General features: G+C 40.5%; 1 protein-coding gene across 2 annotated transcripts in view; it reads left to right on the forward strand.

Moving 5' to 3' along the window:
* CLCN4 (chloride voltage-gated channel 4) overlaps positions 1–17,530 on the forward strand; it is a 53,657-nt gene that overhangs the window by 8,892 nt on the left and 27,235 nt on the right. For both annotated transcript variants that reach the window (XM_060233953.1, XM_060233955.1), the window contains exons 2-4: positions 5,531–5,682; positions 6,429–6,528; positions 16,827–17,014. In XM_060233953.1, the coding sequence (XP_060089936.1) occupies positions 5,539–5,682; positions 6,429–6,528; positions 16,827–17,014 (432 nt within the window). In that variant the 5' untranslated portion in view covers positions 5,531–5,538. The remainder of the gene's footprint in view (positions 1–5,530; positions 5,683–6,428; positions 6,529–16,826; positions 17,015–17,530) is intronic.

Raw genomic sequence — 17,530 nt, forward strand, 5'->3', positions numbered from 1 at the left:
AGCAGTACATTCTGAAGTGCCCATTCTACTATTCTTACCACCACATTGTGCTACATATGCAGACTTGGTTTCAGACAGATGATGTCTTTCCTAGTCTTCAAAGCAGATTTAAAAAAAAAAAATTAAGGTACCAGTAATTTAAGATGGTGTATGTTCTTCTAATCTGTACTATACCAATCTATCTATATAATCTTTATGGCCCCTTGTTATTAGTCACAGGGATTTGAAGACAAGACATATGGCAATTGACTACAAGACATTCTCTCACTCTGAGAGTCCCATGGATTACAGCTGAAAGTTGTGGGGACATGCCGCTAGATCCAGAGATAATGGCAGAGGAGGCATACCTGTATGGGGCAAGCAGACATACATTGTGGGCCATAGGATGGATTATGTTATTGCCTGCTTATAGTTCTCCCTGCATTAACTCAATCATGGCAGTTACAAGGTGAAAAAAGGAGGACTCTAAGGGCCAGACTGCATGTTACCCGTTACATGAGTTCACCACAAAGACTAGCAGCTGTATTTACCGTAAGTGCTTGGAGGTGCCAGAGAGGCCCAACTTTGATTGTGGGTCCCTGCATCCAGGCACAGTTCAGATATCCCATACATTCTGCATTTGGAAGGGAGGGAGCATATTTTACCTTTTTGTGTCTCTCCCCCACCCCCCAGGATAAAGTCCTAACATCTGGGGGAGAGGAAATGGAAATATATACAATACTTCCTTTCTTCTGAAATCTAAACTTCTATTTAGGGCTTAGCAAAACAAAATACATCATTCATTATTATTTGCATATAAAATTGTACTAGTAAGTGTATTTATAGAATTTAAAAGTATAAATCCATAATTTTGTTCAAACAGAATTGCAGATACACACAATCATTGCAAATTGCCTGAGCACATAGAGTTTTTACCATCAGAAGAGTAGGGGAAAAAATAAAAGTTGAATAAAATAAGGTTTATTATTTGGATTTGGAAACATTCTTCATATCACTACAGTGTTAAGGATGACCCACAGGTTTGGATTAGGGTTGCCAAGTCCAATTCAAGAAATATCTGGGGATTTTGGGGGTGGAGCCAGGAAACATGGGGCAGAGCCAGGAGAAAGGTTGTGACAAGCATAATTGAACTCCAAAGGAAGTTCTGGCCATCACATTTAAAGGAAATGCTCACCTTTTAAATGCCTTCCCACTATTGGAATTAATGGATAAAGGCACCTTCTTTTGGGGCTCATAGAACTGAACCCCTGGGTCCAATCTTTTTGAAATCTGGAGAGTCTTTTGGGAAAGGCATTGGATGCTATGCTGCAAATTTGGTGCCTCTACCTCAAACAACAGCCCCCCCCCGAGACCTGCAGATCAATTCTCCATTATTCCCTATGAGAATCGGTCTCCATAGGGAATAATAGAGTGCCCAGCAGACATTCCCCCCCTGCTTCTGAAGTGGGGGGAGGGTCTCTAAACCAGGGGATCCCCTCCCCCCACCTGGGGATTGGCAACCCTAGTTTGGATATTGAATTATTTGGTAATGAATTATTAGGCATACCTTATGTTATTAATTGTGGGCAAAATTGATCCAATTTAAGCAATAAATATGTTGTGTAGTTCTAGTATATGTAGGAATAATATGCATAAAAATCTTCATACTATACTATTATTGGAAAAGATTTTATTGAGTACAACCTGGTTTCTTTACTTACTTCACAATTTTAAAAAAATGAAAATGTTTAATATGAGTACCCCACACCCCCAAAAAACTTCCCCTCAAATCCCGTTGTTTAAATGCTTTAAATGAAGGCTTAAATATTCAGGGAACAGGCCTGCAATATTCCAAAGTCCCTATGTCTGGTTCCCTGTACATGGACAGTTTCTAACTCCCAACATGCCTCCATACAAATCAGCAAGTGGATTCCATCGATCAGCTTCTCAGTCCTGCAGATTACTTGGTGATTATGATTAGTAATATTCTTGCATCAAATTTATGTGAGTTTCCATTCATGACAATGAATGAAAAAAAATGCCTGTATACCATTTTCTGATCGATAGAAGACAAGGGGAAATCTTGCATAAGGTCAACTCTCATACTGCTTTCTTAAGCAGTTGTTTGTGGCTTGATTGATTGCGGGAATTGACTGGGAGTTTGTAATAGGCCAAACAATCTAGGAAATGGTGCTCAAAAGCACAAGCTAGGTTCCAAAGAGTCGGTAGATGCTAATGCCTAGAAATTTTTTTATTTGAATGGCAGACACTCTTCCATGCTATTTCACAAACCGCTTATTAAATGCCCCACATGTTCATGCCATGCAGCATTTGAGGAACACAATCCAAAACCTCCTTAGATGCACAGAGCCCGTGATTCCTTGGACCCTGATTATTTAAATATATATTTATAGGGAAGTGCATTATAATTAGGGATGGGCACAAACCAAAAAATGAACCATGGTTTCTTGCATCAATTAGGCTGGTCTGTGGTATATTTTGAACTGGTTTGGTCCTTGGTGATTTTCAAAATTTATTTTTGCAGTTCGTTTTCCCAGACAGCCTGGCACCAATTCAGTCAATTCCTAGGCACCACTTTGGGTGGAGTTCTGGGAGCCCTGTAAACACCCATAGCAGTTGTTCATACCTTGATTGGCAGCTCAGGGAGCCAGTCATGGAGCTCCCATTCTGCTCTATGCAGGGGCGTAGCTAGGGCTTTGGGGGCCTGGGGCCCAAGATTTATGTGGGCCCCCCTATGTGTGTGGCTGAGGGGAGGGGAGGGGCTTCCCTGCCTTAAGACGCCGAGCGGCGTCTTTTCTAATGAAATAGAGACTGTTTGTAATTGTTTTTGGCACAATTGTTTTTGTTTTGGTCTGTTGCTGTGCAGCCACTCTTATTTTGTGGCTACCTGAACCCAGCTTCCGCCAGGATCGAACTCAGGTCATGAGCAGAGAGCTTTGCAGTACTGCAGCTTTAGCAGCGTTTCAACGGACTTCAATGCTCACTCTCTCATAAAGAACGCAAGAGCAATGTAACTCAGTTTGGCAGCATTTTTTCACTGGGAACTGCATCTACATTTTCAACAGTAACCTGACAGGAGAAATATAGCAGCCAGGTTTCTTTTTTTTTTCAAACAGTCGCAAAAGGGCACAAAATATGTGGGTTCCCATGGCAGAAAATTTAAATGAGGACATCCCATGTCTTGGACCCTATTTTTTTTCCTTCCAAGCTCTTTTGCTCAAAAGTCTGTACATCTTACTTAGGAATAAGCTTCAGAGACATCCATGGGATTTGCTTTGGAGGAAGCACAAAGAGTGGGATTCAAACCCTGATCGCCAAGATCCTAGTTCAACACTCTAGCACAGGGGTGGCCAAACTGTGGCTCAGGAGCCATGTGCGGCTCTTTTACACATTATATTGGTGATATTGGATGATATTGGATTTATATTCCCGCCCTATATTCTGAATCTCAGAGCAGCTCACTATCTCCTTTACTGCCCCCCCCCCACCACCACAAGACACCTTGTGGGGTACCTGGGGCTAAGAGAGCTCTCACAGCAGCTGCCCTTTCAAGGACAACTCCTACGAGAGCTATGGCTGACCCAAGGCCATTCCAGCAGCTGCAAGAGGAGGAATGGGGACTCCAACCCGGTTCTCCCAGATAAGAATCCGCACACTTAACCACTACACCAAACATATTGTGTGGCTTCCAAAGCCCCTACCACCCCATTGGCTGGCTTGGAGAAATCATTTCTCTCTTGAAATCACTTCTCCAAACCAGCCAGCAGCTTGAATAATGCATTTAAAGTTAAAGTTGCTTTCTTTCAATCCCTCTCTCCTCCCTGCTCTCAAACATCTGATGTTCATTCTGTGCTGCTCTTACGTGAAGCAAGTCTGGCCACCCCATGGGACTTCTCAGTAATCATGAAGCCGGATCGGGGCTGGAGCTCTCTAATGATATGCAACCCACGTGCTTTGCAGAGCCAGGCCGGCATCCCACTGTTCCGAGCGACTCTGCCTGGCCCCTTGCTCAAGGCTGATGCAAATAGCGTGGAAAGTCCTGCCGCGGCGGCAGCTGCGCCTTCCGAGGAGTCCTGCTTTCTGCTAACGAGGGCTGGAAGGCGCCTTTCCTCCGCTGCCTGTGATTGGCCCAGGGGCTCCCATTATGCTGATGACCCGCTCGCTCCTCCTCCTGCAGCCCTGGCCATCTGCCTCGCTTCGCAACGGGGACTCTTGTGAGCGCCTAAGTTGCAACTCCAGGAAACTGACTAAGAAGGGCGAGAAGGAGGGCTTGTCTTTTTTTCTTTAGTTTTGCTTTGCTTTGCTGCATCTCGGTTGAAGTTGAGGCTGGAGTGCGCGTGCCGCTTGACACACGCGCGCACGCACGCTCACCTCTTCCTTCCTTCTGTGGCGGCGGCGGGGACGCCAGGCAGCCGGCTTCTGAGGGGCCCCTTGGCATTGCCAAGGGGCCCCCCAGAGCCCCCAGACCTGGGGCGACCCGCCCCTCCCGCCCCCCCCCCTTCCTACGCCACTGGCTCTATGGGAGCAGACACCCTGAATTACCTGCTTTCATTTTGTAGCATGAAGAGAAAAGAGTTAGTGGCCATGAAAGCTGAAGCAGAGCTTTCCTGGGCACCTGCTTTGGGGGGCTATAACTCAGACATTTCAAATCTAATCTTTGCCAAACTTGGAGGTGAGTGGAGGAGAGCCTGCTGAAGATTCGTGTTGAGGTTGGCATCTTTAACTCACAATGGGGCTGTTCCACATCTACTGAACCAAATGAAACATGAGTCATTTTAGGCAATCAAGCAAACCATGGAACAACCAAACCACCAGTTCCCTGGTTTGTGTCCATCCCTAATTATAATGTACAATCCCATAAACACTAAAATATCTTATGGGGGCATCATTTTTTCAAATGAGAAAGAAAAGGAATAATTTTAAAACATTATGAGAAACATGGATGGTTTATTGCAGTCTAACAGAATACTAAAACCAAACAACATATTTCTCTGATCTTTTCCAAAAAAGATTACAGTTTTTCCACATTCTTATGTTCCTTGCTTGTAAGTTCCCATTTCTTGTTCTTTTCCAAACGTGTTTTGCTGCTGTAGTGGTCAGTTTATCAGTTTATATCCAGAGTATCTCCCTGTGGATTTTAACTGCAAGTTTTTAATGCCAGACATATAGTAGTGCAATATCAAATTGACCTCTAGAGGGAGAAAAATATGTGGAATAGGAAAAAAAAAACCCAAAGTAAGAGGAACTTAGAAGTGAAGAAAATGTGAATGCAGAAAAGCTCTTAAATGTTTTGTACATCAAGTGATCCATTGGCACGGAAATTCAAAATGCTCACTGGAATATAAACTGGGCTAATTGGATCTCCCTAAGAAAATACAAGTGATTAATTAATTAGTATTCCATCTGGAATCACTGGCGTGATAGATGCCTGGAGCTGCAAAAAGCCAGTAACAGGTTATTCCATACATTCTGGAAGAAATTTCTGTATTTGGGACCAAATAAACTAGAATTTTGTTTTGCTTCCTTATAGGTACTAATATGGTTAATGCAGGAGACATGAACGGTTCTGGAAATTTGATGGATTTTTTGGACGAACCTTTTCCTGATGTTGGGACATATGAAGATTTTCATACTATTGATTGGTTAAGGGAAAAATCACGTGACACAGACAGACACAGAAAGGTAAGTGAAACAAATGCACTATAGACAGCCCATTGAACTGACAATTAGCAACTTTCTTCTGTTAGAGATCTGACTCACAAACAGTTACAATAATTATGTGAGAAAGATATTTGAAGGAACTGGCCACCTATCACTCATGCATTCCTCAACATTCATTCTTAGAGCAGTGTGTGAATCCTTTACTGTCAAAGTTTTAAATAATGGTCTAAAACATTGTATCCTGTATTATATTATAGCCTTGATGTGAGTAAATTCTGGAATAATATCCTGCCTTGATATCTGTGGTAATATAAAAATGAATATTGGCATTCAAAATCAATGATGGATTTCTATTTTATTATGTATCTGAGTTTCAGTTATTTGAAAATATCTTTAGTCTATGTCATATATTGATTAATATGTTGTACTAGGATCTGGAAGGCCCAGGTTTGAATCTTTACTCTATCATTGGAAGTTTGCTAGGTAACCTTGGGCTGGTTACATGCTGCAGCCTAACCTAACTCAGAGTTATTTTTAGGATAAAATGGAAAATGGAAAATGATGTAAATGAGTCATCACTGGGGAGAAAAGTGGGGCACATATAAAGTGAATAAATAAATAAATAACTGTATTCTTTGCATGCCTGTGAATCATTGCTTAATTATTGTAAGCATATGAAATAGATCTCCCGTTTTGTTAGTGATCAAATTATACTTTTAGGCTTTTCAAGTGTACATGTTTCAGCTAAATAGCAATTTTTCTTCCAGATAACAAATAAAAGCAAGGAGTCCATATGGGAATTCATCAAAAGTTTACTGGATGCATGGTCAGGATGGGTTGTGATGCTTCTTATTGGACTGCTGGCAGGTATGTTCAAGAAAGTCATGTTGACCAATATAAGAGTTTCTCACGTGACGAGACACTGTTTTTTGTTGAGTTTATTAGTGTGATGCCTAAGGTTTCAAAATGGCGAAGAGAAGATGGGTATGAATGTGTTTTGTGCTGGGAGGGATATGTATAAAATCTCATGCTGAGCACTGACTTTTATAAACATTAGCAATATCAATTTCTATGAAAATATGACTATGAGCAGATATGATGAGCTTTCATTGAAACTCATGTAGCTCTTTCTTAAAGTAATAAACAGTGTAATCCTAAGAACACTTTCCAGGCAGTAATAGACCTGAGTATGATTCTGGGTAAACATGTTTATGATTGCTCTCTTAAATGGTTACTGATAAATTGTTACTTATTACTGGAAGTGGGAATCAAAACATGGTTGGTAGCAAACTATGCACCAGTCAATCTGACTTAGGCTGCACCAAAGACTTCTAAGGTAAGCATGAAAATATTTAATTTTAACAACCTGATCAGACTTAAATGCAAGATAATATCTTTTAATCTAGCATATTATGCAGTTTGGACACACTGTCCTCTTTGGAGACCTGCTGCACTCCAAAGGATGAAAAAAGTCTTATTTCAATTCCCTATTTCTTCTGTCTATAGACTGCTTTTATGCAACAATGGTTAAGGTGGAAAAAAAGGAGGTGGGGGTGGAAGAGAGGCTCCTTGGAATTTCTGCTTAGTTCAGCTTAGTTCCTTTTACGATTTTCCCCTCTCCTGTTACCTGTTTTCAGGGGGAACAAATATTAACTGTTGGTGACAGGCTAGAGTATAAGGCACAATGAAACTACAACTAGCCAGTCCTTAACATTGGTACAGTACGTCTGATTGTTAGACCTAATTAATCCCCCTCCCAAGTGTATAGATTCTTTAAAGTTGTGTAAGGTAGAAGTCACCAACACTTTCATCATTATGTGATGACTAGAAATAAGGCCCGTTGTGAAGAAAAATACAATGGGCTCTAGAAAGAGGCTCTGGGTGAGTGTCCCCCACCCTTGCTGTCTTCTCACCCACTCAAGTGAAGGCATTCACTCCCCACCCCACCCCACCCCACCCCACCCCACCCCAAAGGAAGCTAATCTCTGTCATCTGGAGAGCAGTTGTAATTCTGAGTGATTTCCAGCCCTCACCTGGAGTTTGGCAACAATGGTTCCACAGAAGGAAATGGCTGGTTTGGGGGATGTGGTATATGGCATTGTCTGAGGTCCTATTCCTCCTCAAACGCCACCCTCTTGAGGTTCCATCTCTTAAATCTCCAAGAATTTTCTAACCTGGAATTATCTGGAGTTATCTGTCCCTCTGATTTCAGCTTTCCATTGCCTCCCCCTTCCGTGCAGCTTCCACCTAAGGAAAGTACAGTGAGGGGAACCATTCTCCTCTTCTCCCTGAACAACATCTGAACAACAATCCTAGGGGAAATACAGTATTTCTCCACAGGGAGGGGAACCAAAGCAGCTTACATCATTCTCCTCTCCTCCCCTTTGAACAATAACCCTGTGAGGCAGGTTAGGCTGGAAGTCTGTGACTGGTCTGAAATCACCTGCTCAGCTTCCACAGCAAGAACTTGGGTCTGGCAGACTTCGTCTAACTCCTATGCCCTAATGCCTATAACCTCCTCAAACTCCACCACAGACTCTCCAGGAATTTCCCACCAACCTGGAACTTGGCGCTGTAGTCAGGACTGGTCCCAGTGAGTTCTGCCTCAGAGGCCTTTAGTAATACCTTTCAGACCAACAGTCTGTCTCTGATAACGTTGTTGGACTTAAGCACAGGACTTCAGTCTCTCTTTGTGTCTCGCTTTCCTTCCATCTCTCTCTCTCTGTATCTGGTCTGCTGCCACAGGACATCATTTCCCCCCCTTTCCAATTTTATAATTTTTTTATTAATTTAAACTACAAAAGAAAAAAGCAATGCAGAGAATACATAAAAAGGGGAAAAGGGGCATTGACAGAATGGGAGAAACAGAAAGAAGTACAAATATATCAATTATAATTCTACCTCCCAATAAAATACTCAGTTCATTCTGCCTGCAAGTATAAAGATCGCCATATATTTTACCTTCCTTTCTTTCATTACCATTTTTTAATAAACTAGTAGTAGCAATATGAATCTAAACAATTCTTCTTAAACACAAATAAGTATATAAAGAAAAAAAATTCAAAACCATCGCAACGCCAATTTTGTCTAATTTAACTTAACCCTATTATGGGCACAAATTAGATTGTTGGTTTAACAAAATCCTTATTAAAACAAGCATATAAAAATCATATCTTTATCAAATTACAAAAGATACAACAATAATTTGTCTATCTCAGTCTAAACAGTTTCTCCAAAGAAGCAAATTACAAAACAATTGTGCTATCTGCCTTTTCAACAGTTAATCCAGCTCTTACATCAGTATGAGCATTTTCACTAAATAAGCATACTGTAAATAAATCTACTATATAAGGAAATATGTTATCTGCACTCTTTAGCATTAATCCAAATTGACTATATATTTAATTACAATTTTACCAACTCTCTTACTTCTTTAGGATCTCCCTTATTCTTTTAAAATTGGATAACTGTTCATTATTAATAGTTGCATGTTTGTTTACCCACAAAAAAAGAAAAATCAAAATTCAGGAATCCTTCTTCCCAAAGATTAAAAGCTTTTGAGTTCCTTTAATTTCTGCATCCATATTACATCAGAGACAGACCATTTAATGTGACCCAAACATCACAGTTTGCCCTTTGAAATCACATGCCACTTCTTAATCAGGGTTCCATATCCAACCATCCACAAAAACGAATAAATAAATAAATAAATAAAAATCCTTCTTCCGGAAAGTTTTCATATTTTAATTTGCTGATCGGAGTGTACCTTTTCTCTTGTCAATGTGGCCTGCCCCCTCAACAGTGGGGGGAAGAATTCAACACCATTTTTTCCTTCAGCATGACTTCACTGGATCTTAATTTCCGGTCTTGCTTTAATACTGTGGCATAGGAGACCATTTTGGTTTTCCTTTGTTTGTTTTGGAGCATATCACTTTCCCATTCTGATTCCACAGATGTCAGCAGAATGTCTTTAGCACTCAACTCCTGTAGGTTTGCAATTTCGCTAGCTTTCAGCATAAAACAACCCATTTGCTCTTTAATAAGCTGCATAAATGAGCCAAGAGCCTGTTTCAGAGATATGATATTTGAAAAGATATCTTTTTTATAAGACATTTCGCTAGGCAGTGCCATTTTTCTCTGACAGCAGTCTCTTAGTTCAAATTATAAAGTAGCTTCAAGCTCCTGCTAATCCACATTCCACGACAGCTCCAGCTGAGATTTCAGCTGATGTTTCAGCTGATGTTATCCTTTCAAATACAGTCAGGCAATAGAGACAGATCTCTCTAAAATATATCTCCTTTATGTTCAGATCATATTGCAGCCTAATAATAATCTCTTTAGTATATGTCCAATTATAATCTGGGTTGATTTTAGTAGTTGTATTCAATCCAATTTAAATAGTTACTAATAAGACTGCTCGTAACTTTCCGAGGCCTCATTTCTCTTCTTTTGAGCTAGTCTCTCGTTATTATGCAAAGTGACTCATTAGGCAGCGGAATTGGAAAGTCACCTACTTGTCAAGTAGAATCATCACATTAGGAGTAGAAAGATGCTACATCAAAGGCGTACTGGAAAAAACGAAAGCAAGAAAGCAGTTAGGCAGTCTTCTTTTTCTGCTGGTGCACCAGCTTTTCATAGCTGCAGAGCATCAGAACATACAGAAAGCACAGGAACAGCTGCCGCTGAACCCCTCTCTCCCTGTAAAAGTCCCATGCTGAACAAAAAGCCCCTCCAGGGCTTTCCTATGGGGGCATCACTTCTGTGACACTCCTCCAACAGCCAGACTCAGAGGTGCTGCAGGAGGACGATCTGCGGACACCTCTGAAGCCAAGATGCCAGAGTCCAGAAGTCTCGTTTTCCCCCCTTTCCAGAGGAGGATAGGGAGGAGTTCTCAGCCAATCAAAGGAAGCTTTTCTCTGGCTGTTTCCCTCCTCTTCCCTTTTTCAGTCAATCAAGGCAAGGGCTTCTTTCTCTCTTTTGTAAATCAGTGTGACAGGTGGCTCAGCCAATGGGAGAGTAGGGAGAGCCAGTAACTGCCAGAACTAAGGTTGGTTGCCTTTTACTGACAGAATTAGCTTTGCTGGCTAGCAACAGGCACTTGAGCAGGAAAGAGGAGTGAACTCAACCAGTGGCATGCAAGTACTCTTGATTGATTATTTGACAGGCCAAAGGTTGATGTACTACAGTCCCATCCAGTCCCAACCAATCAAGTTGCTTGGATTTGCCAAGACAAAAGGTTTTTTTAAAAATAAATGATGATTATCCTATTCATTATTCTGTAAAAGTAAGTGCCATTAAATTCACTGAGATCTACTTTCTAATATGTAAATTTGGGCTACTAGGCAGGAAACTCAAGGTCAGGACCTCCAAGGTAGCTTTCTCAGAAGTTCTGCCTGTTCCATGTGCAGAGTCAGCTAGGCAGGCATAAATTAGGAGTCTCAATGCATGGATGAGGCAATGGTGCAGGGAGGAAGGGTTTAAGTTTGTTAGGCACTGGGATGCTTTTTGGAACAAGCAGAACATGTACAAAAGAGATGGCCTTCACTTGTCCCGAGAAGGAATCAGGTGGCTGGCTCTTAAAATTGAAAAGGTGGCAGAGCAGTTTTTATTTTTTTTTTCATCATCTATTAAATATATTTCAGTACCTATAACAGGTGTGGCCAAACTTGCTTAACGTAAAAGCCACATGGGATAAACATCAGATATTTGAGAGCCGCAAGACATGAATGTCAGGTGTTTGAGAGCTGCAAGACAGGAAGGGAGGGAGGCAGGCAGGCAGGCAAATAGATGGGGAGGGAGAGGTGGAAAGAAACCAACTTTAACTTTAAATGCATTCTCCACGCTGCGAGCCAACAGGGCAGTGGGGGCTTCAAGAGCCACACGATGTGTGTGGAAAGAGCCACATGTAAAAAGAGCCACATGTGAAAGAGCCCTGACCTATAACATATGAATAGCATAGGAAATACTGCTTGCTTATTAAGAGAATTAACCCAGGGACAGCATAGGAAACGTTGCTTGCTTATTAAGTGAATTAACATAGGGACAGCACAGGAAATATTGTTTGCTTATTAAGTGAATTAACATAGGGACAGCACAGGAAACATTGCTTATTAAGTGAATTAACGCAGAGCAGTTTTTAAACTAAATCTTGAGGAAAGTCAACAGGAGATGAAATGGTTCAGGATGGCACAACGCTAAGAGATAAAAGGGTAACTGTTATTGTTCTACAGGGAAATGGATTAGGACTGGCCACTGAGAGGAAGACAAACAATATTGACTGCCTGACAAAGTCTAGAGGCTACAGGAGGAAGGTTGCAGGCCTAACGTGTCTGGGAAATTATAGATGTTTATATACAAATATTAGAAGTATCTGAGGTAAAATGGGGGCTGGAATGCTTAGTGTCGAAGAGAACATATACATTGTGGGCATTTCAGAAACTTGGGAAGACGATAATTAGTGGTTCCTGGATATAAGTCAGAAAGAAAAGATGGGAAAGGTCAGAGGTGGAGTGGCTCTATATGTCAGAGAGGATATACAGTCCAGCAAGACTGATAATGTGAGAAAAATAGATTCATTTACAGAAATGCTATGGGTGCAAGGAAGCTTATCTGGGAGTTTGTTATCACTCACCAGATCAAAGGCTAGAGAATGATTTTAAAACAGCAAAAGATTTAAGGAAAGCAGTTAGATGAAATAATTGTGTTGTAATAGGTGATTTTAACTACCCACATATTGATTGGGTCAATATATGTTCAAGTCTGGAGAAAGAGATTGGGTTTCTTGATACTCTCAATGACTGTGCCATGGAGCAGATGGTCACTGGGCCTACCAGGGGGAAGGCGATCCTGGACTGAATCCTAAATAATATCCAAGACCTGGTGAGAGATGTAAATATGATAGCACTGGTTGGGAACAGTGACCATAAATTAAGTTTAACATATATGTAAATATGGCACTGCCCCAAAAGACCAACCCAACCACATTTAACTTTAGAAGGGGTAATTTCTCTCAAATGAGGGGGTTTGTAAAGAAGAAACTGAATGGAAAGGTATGGATGGTCAAATCCCTCAGGAAGCTTGGAGACTATTTAAAATTACAGTCTTAAAAGCTCAGATAAAATATATACCACAGGTTAGGAGTGGTACATATAGGTATTTTAAAAGGCCTACGCGGTATACAAACAATGTATGGAAGCAGTAAAAGGTAAGAAGGATTCCTTGTTGTGATGGAAGGCTAATCCTAGTGAATTAAATAAAAGGGAGCACAGGATTCGGCAAATAAAATGTGAGACTGAGGAACATATTGCAAAAAAAAATAAAGACCAAGAATAAACATAACAACCAAGTAGGCACAGTGATAAACAAAAGCTTTTGAGGAAGAATCAGCATGGATTCTGTAAGGGAAGATCTTGTCTCACTAACCTTTTAGAATTCTTTGAGGGGATGAACAAGCATGTGGACAAGGGTGACCCAAAAGAAGTTGTTTACCTAGACTTTACCTAGAAATTTTTTGATAAATGAGTAAACTCATCAGTCATGGGAAAAGAAGACAAGTCCACTTGAGGATTAAAAACTGGTTAATTAACAGGAAACAGGAAGCAATTTTTACAATGGAAGGTGACAAGAAGTAGTACCACAGAACTCAGTACTAAGTCCACTACTTTTTAATTTGTTCATTAATGATCTGGAGTTGGGAGTAAGCAGTGAAGTGGCTAAGTTTGAGATGGCACTAAGTTTTTCAGGGCGGTCAGAACCAGGGAAGACTGTGAGGCACTCCAGAGGGATCTAGGGGAATGGGTGTCAACGTGGAAAATGAGATTGAGTGTGGGCAAGTGCAAAGTAATGCACATTAGAGCCAAAAATCCTATAAAAACACATTGATGGGCTCCAAACTGGTCGTAACTGACCAAGAGGGAGATCTTGGAGTCATGGTAGATGATTTACTGAAAATGTTGACTCAGTGTGTGACCACAATAAAAAAGACAAATACTATGCTGGGGATTAGGAAGATAATTGAAAACAAATCAGCCAGTATCATAATGCCCCTGTATAAATCAGTGGTGTGGCCTCATTTGGAATATTGTATACAGTTCTGGTCACTGCACCTCAAAAAAGGATATTATAACATTGGAAAAGGTGCAAATGTTGTTTTATCGTTATTATCGCTAGCCTTGGTAGATGAGTCAATATAGCAAGCAACAGTCCAATGATACTCTGTGCTTAACTATATACAATTTATTTACAATATTTACATTCACCAGCAAAGTGCTCCGCCAAGCAACCATCTAGAGTAGAAGGAAACATTGCACAGCACAGCACTGCTTATATACTAATTACATAGTATCTGCACCAATGGGCTACAAGTGCTGAGTCATTGTGCACTGGACACTCAACCTCTGCACTCATTCCCAAATGCCAGTCAGAACTGGTTTCAAAAAGTACTGAAGTCATTTTGACACTGACTGTCAGTTAGATCAGCATGATCTCAGGAGTCACTAGCCTAATGCCTTATTGAGCATTTTTATATGCTGACAGCAAAAAGGGCAACTAAAATGATTAAAGGGATGGAACACTTTCCCTATGAAGAAGGGTTAGAGAGATTAGAGCTCTTTAGTGTAGAGAAATGATAACTGAGGGGTGACATGATAGAGGTTTACAAAATTATGCATGGGATAGAGACGATATATAAAGAAGTATTTTTCTCCCTTTCTTACAATACAAGAACTCATGGCAACTCAATGACATTGATGAGCAGTAGGTTGAGAACATATAAAATAAAGTACTTCTTCACCTGAAGAGTAATTAACATGTGGAATTCACTGCCACAGGAAGTGATGGCAGCTTCAAGAGGGGATTGGATAAACATACAGAGCAGAGGTCCATATGTTTATAGAATAGCCACAAGGTGGCTGCACAATGCAGAAAATTCACAAATAACTCCCTCCACACCCCCAGTGACACCTGCTCCATGCTCAGAAGATGGCAAAAAACAAACAAACAAACAAAAACCCAAGATCCCTTGCAAAACTGCTCTGGAGAAAAATTGCTTCTGGATCCCAAAGTGGTGACCAGCATTTCCCTGGGCATGTAAGAAAGGACCACGAGAACTAAGCACTGATGCAGCCCTTCCTTCCCTCCCTCTCATGATCTGCCTAATTCACAGAATCATCTTTGCTGTCAGAGGGCCATCTAACCTCTGTTTAAAAACCTCCACCACCTCCCAAGTAAACCCGTTCCACTGTGGAACCACTCTTAACTCAGGAAGTTCTTCCTAATGTTTAGTTGAAAACTAAACTCTTAATTCCAACCTGTTGGTTCTGGTCTGAACTTCTGGGGCAACAGAAAATAACTGTGCACTATCCTCCATATGATACTCCTTCGAGTACTTGAAGATGGTTTTCATATCATCTCTCAGTCATCTCCTCTCCAGGCTAAACATACCCAGCTCCTTCAGCCATTCTTCATAGGACAAGTCTCCAGACCCCTAATAATCTTTGTTGCCCTCTGGACATGTTCCAGCTTGTTATCCTTGTTAAATTGTCTATATTCTTCTTAAAGAGTATATACATCTTTATCCCCCCACCATAGTAACAGCTATTATGGCTACTGTATGCCAGCATACTTTAAAAATAGGCTCTTTTTGCTAAAACTGCAGGACATAAAAACCAGAAATCTCCACAGAACAGAAATTATATATTTATGAAGTTTCTTGCAATATGTAACACAGAACAAATCTGTTTTTCGTTTCTGAAATTTTATTTGTAAAGTTGTAGTTGTGAATACCAGTCCCATCATCTAACTAGTATAGCCTATTATCTATGTGTTGGGAACATGCAGTTACAGACCATGCACACTTACTTGGAAGTAAGTACCAGTGTATTCAGTAGGGCTTACACCCAGCTATATACACACAAGATTTCAATCTAAATTTTACAAGATCCAAGCTATAGGCAATTACCCTCCCCATCCCTCCACAAAAGAACAACAACATCTTGAGGATCTTTTTTAGCACACAGTAGTACTTCAGATATTTTAAGTGCAGCTGTCTGGGAAATCATTAATAAGAGGATAGTTGATATCCCGGTGTTCGATCCAAATAACTGAAAAGGAAGGTCTGCTAACAGAACAGAACTTTCATGCTTTCCTTGTCTTGCTGCAGATACTTGTTCTTTGAAAAAGGTTTGGAAAATATGCAGAAACAGCATGTTATATGGTGCCAATTTAAATGCAGGACCATGTATTTTGTGAACATTGTACAACTACAGCCTGAAATGCTAAATTTTTATTTTTGGCTGATCCTAATAATTGTTCACTGTTCCAATAATTATCTTCTCAATTACAAACAGCTACCACTGGGTGCTGCTGTTGCGCTGTACAGTTGAAACAGGAAAACCTGTCAAAAGAGGGAGAAATTTTTGAAAGGTTGGCAAGGATTAAAAAACAACAACTATCAGACTGGCTTGGCTTGCCAATATATACCAGGATATTACAGAGGTATATACATCGTAGATCACACAATTTCAGTAAACTTTGAATCTCTCACTATCATATATATCATCACATAATATAATATAATACATCAATTGTCTATATTTTAAGAATAGGGTATTGAACCCTATAGATCTTGTTAATTTTATTGGCACATGGAGCAGTCTAGACAAGAATATGTTTGCTTGTGTCATGAACATGTTCTTGTCTAGACTGAATATGTTTGCTTGTGTGTGATTAGGGAAAACCTGTTGCTTAGAAATTCACAGCAACCGGCCAATAAAAGCAGATGGTATTTAAAAAGAAACATTGCACAGTAAAGCAGACAAGGTAAGAAAGAACGCTTCCTATCTTCTCTTTGCCCAGATTCCTTTTAGCCCACTAATATGTATTCTAATAAGGACACATGCTCTTTTCCTACAGCTATGAGACAATTGCATGGCTAGGCAAACTGCTGATGCTTTCACAGAGAAACAGAAGATATTCTTTGGACATCACTGGGTGACTCAACATAGAATAGAGTGTTCCTTGTTCAAAGACTAACCCATCTTTATGGGGTGCTTTTGTGAGGACATGTTTTGAATAGCTTTGATTCAATCGCCTTTTATTCAAATGTCTACCATTTTCCTTAATTGTATATTTTCTGTCACAGTCTTTTCTCTTCTCCTCCCTGCCAGGCACATTAGCTGGAGTTATAGATCTAGCTGTGGACTGGATGACAGATCTGAAGGAAGGAGTCTGTTTATCCGCATTCTGGTATAGCCATGAGCAGTGCTGCTGGACATCTAATGAAACAACCTTTGATGATAGAGACAAGTGTCCTCAGTGGCAGAAATGGTCTGAACTTCTAGTTAATCAGTCTGAGGTAGGCATATGTGTGGCTTTAAGGTAATTTTCATGTAATTTTGACCTGGCTTTTTTCCATTCAGTTATTAGGTAGCAATAGATTTTTAAAAATTATATATCCCAACAAAACTCAAAAGGAATCCAGCAGATAAGCTTTAGTGTGGCTTGCTGAAAGGGAAGGGAAAACATTAAAACATTCTTATTAAAATCAGCTTTGTTGTCGAGATTGCTTCATTCAAAACAAAAAAAAGTTTCTGAATTGATAGATCAAGATGGGTAGCCATGTTAGTCTGTTTGTAGCAGTAGAAAAAAGCAAAAGTCCAGCAGCACCTTAAAGACTAACAAAATTAGTGGCAGGGTGTGAGCTTTCATGAGTCACTGCTCACTTCTTCAGATATAGCTAGAATGGGAGCCCATCTGTTTTTAAATCTTGGACATTGGACTGATTTCAGATGCTGAATGACAGTAGCAGGTGAATGACAGTATCCCGCTTGACTGGATTAGGTGTGATATGCAGAGGGGTAGTAGGCGTGGA

This window comes from Heteronotia binoei, chromosome 3, assembly GCF_032191835.1.
Source record: "Heteronotia binoei isolate CCM8104 ecotype False Entrance Well chromosome 3, APGP_CSIRO_Hbin_v1, whole genome shotgun sequence".
NCBI classification, from domain to species: Eukaryota; Metazoa; Chordata; class Lepidosauria; order Squamata; family Gekkonidae; genus Heteronotia; species Heteronotia binoei.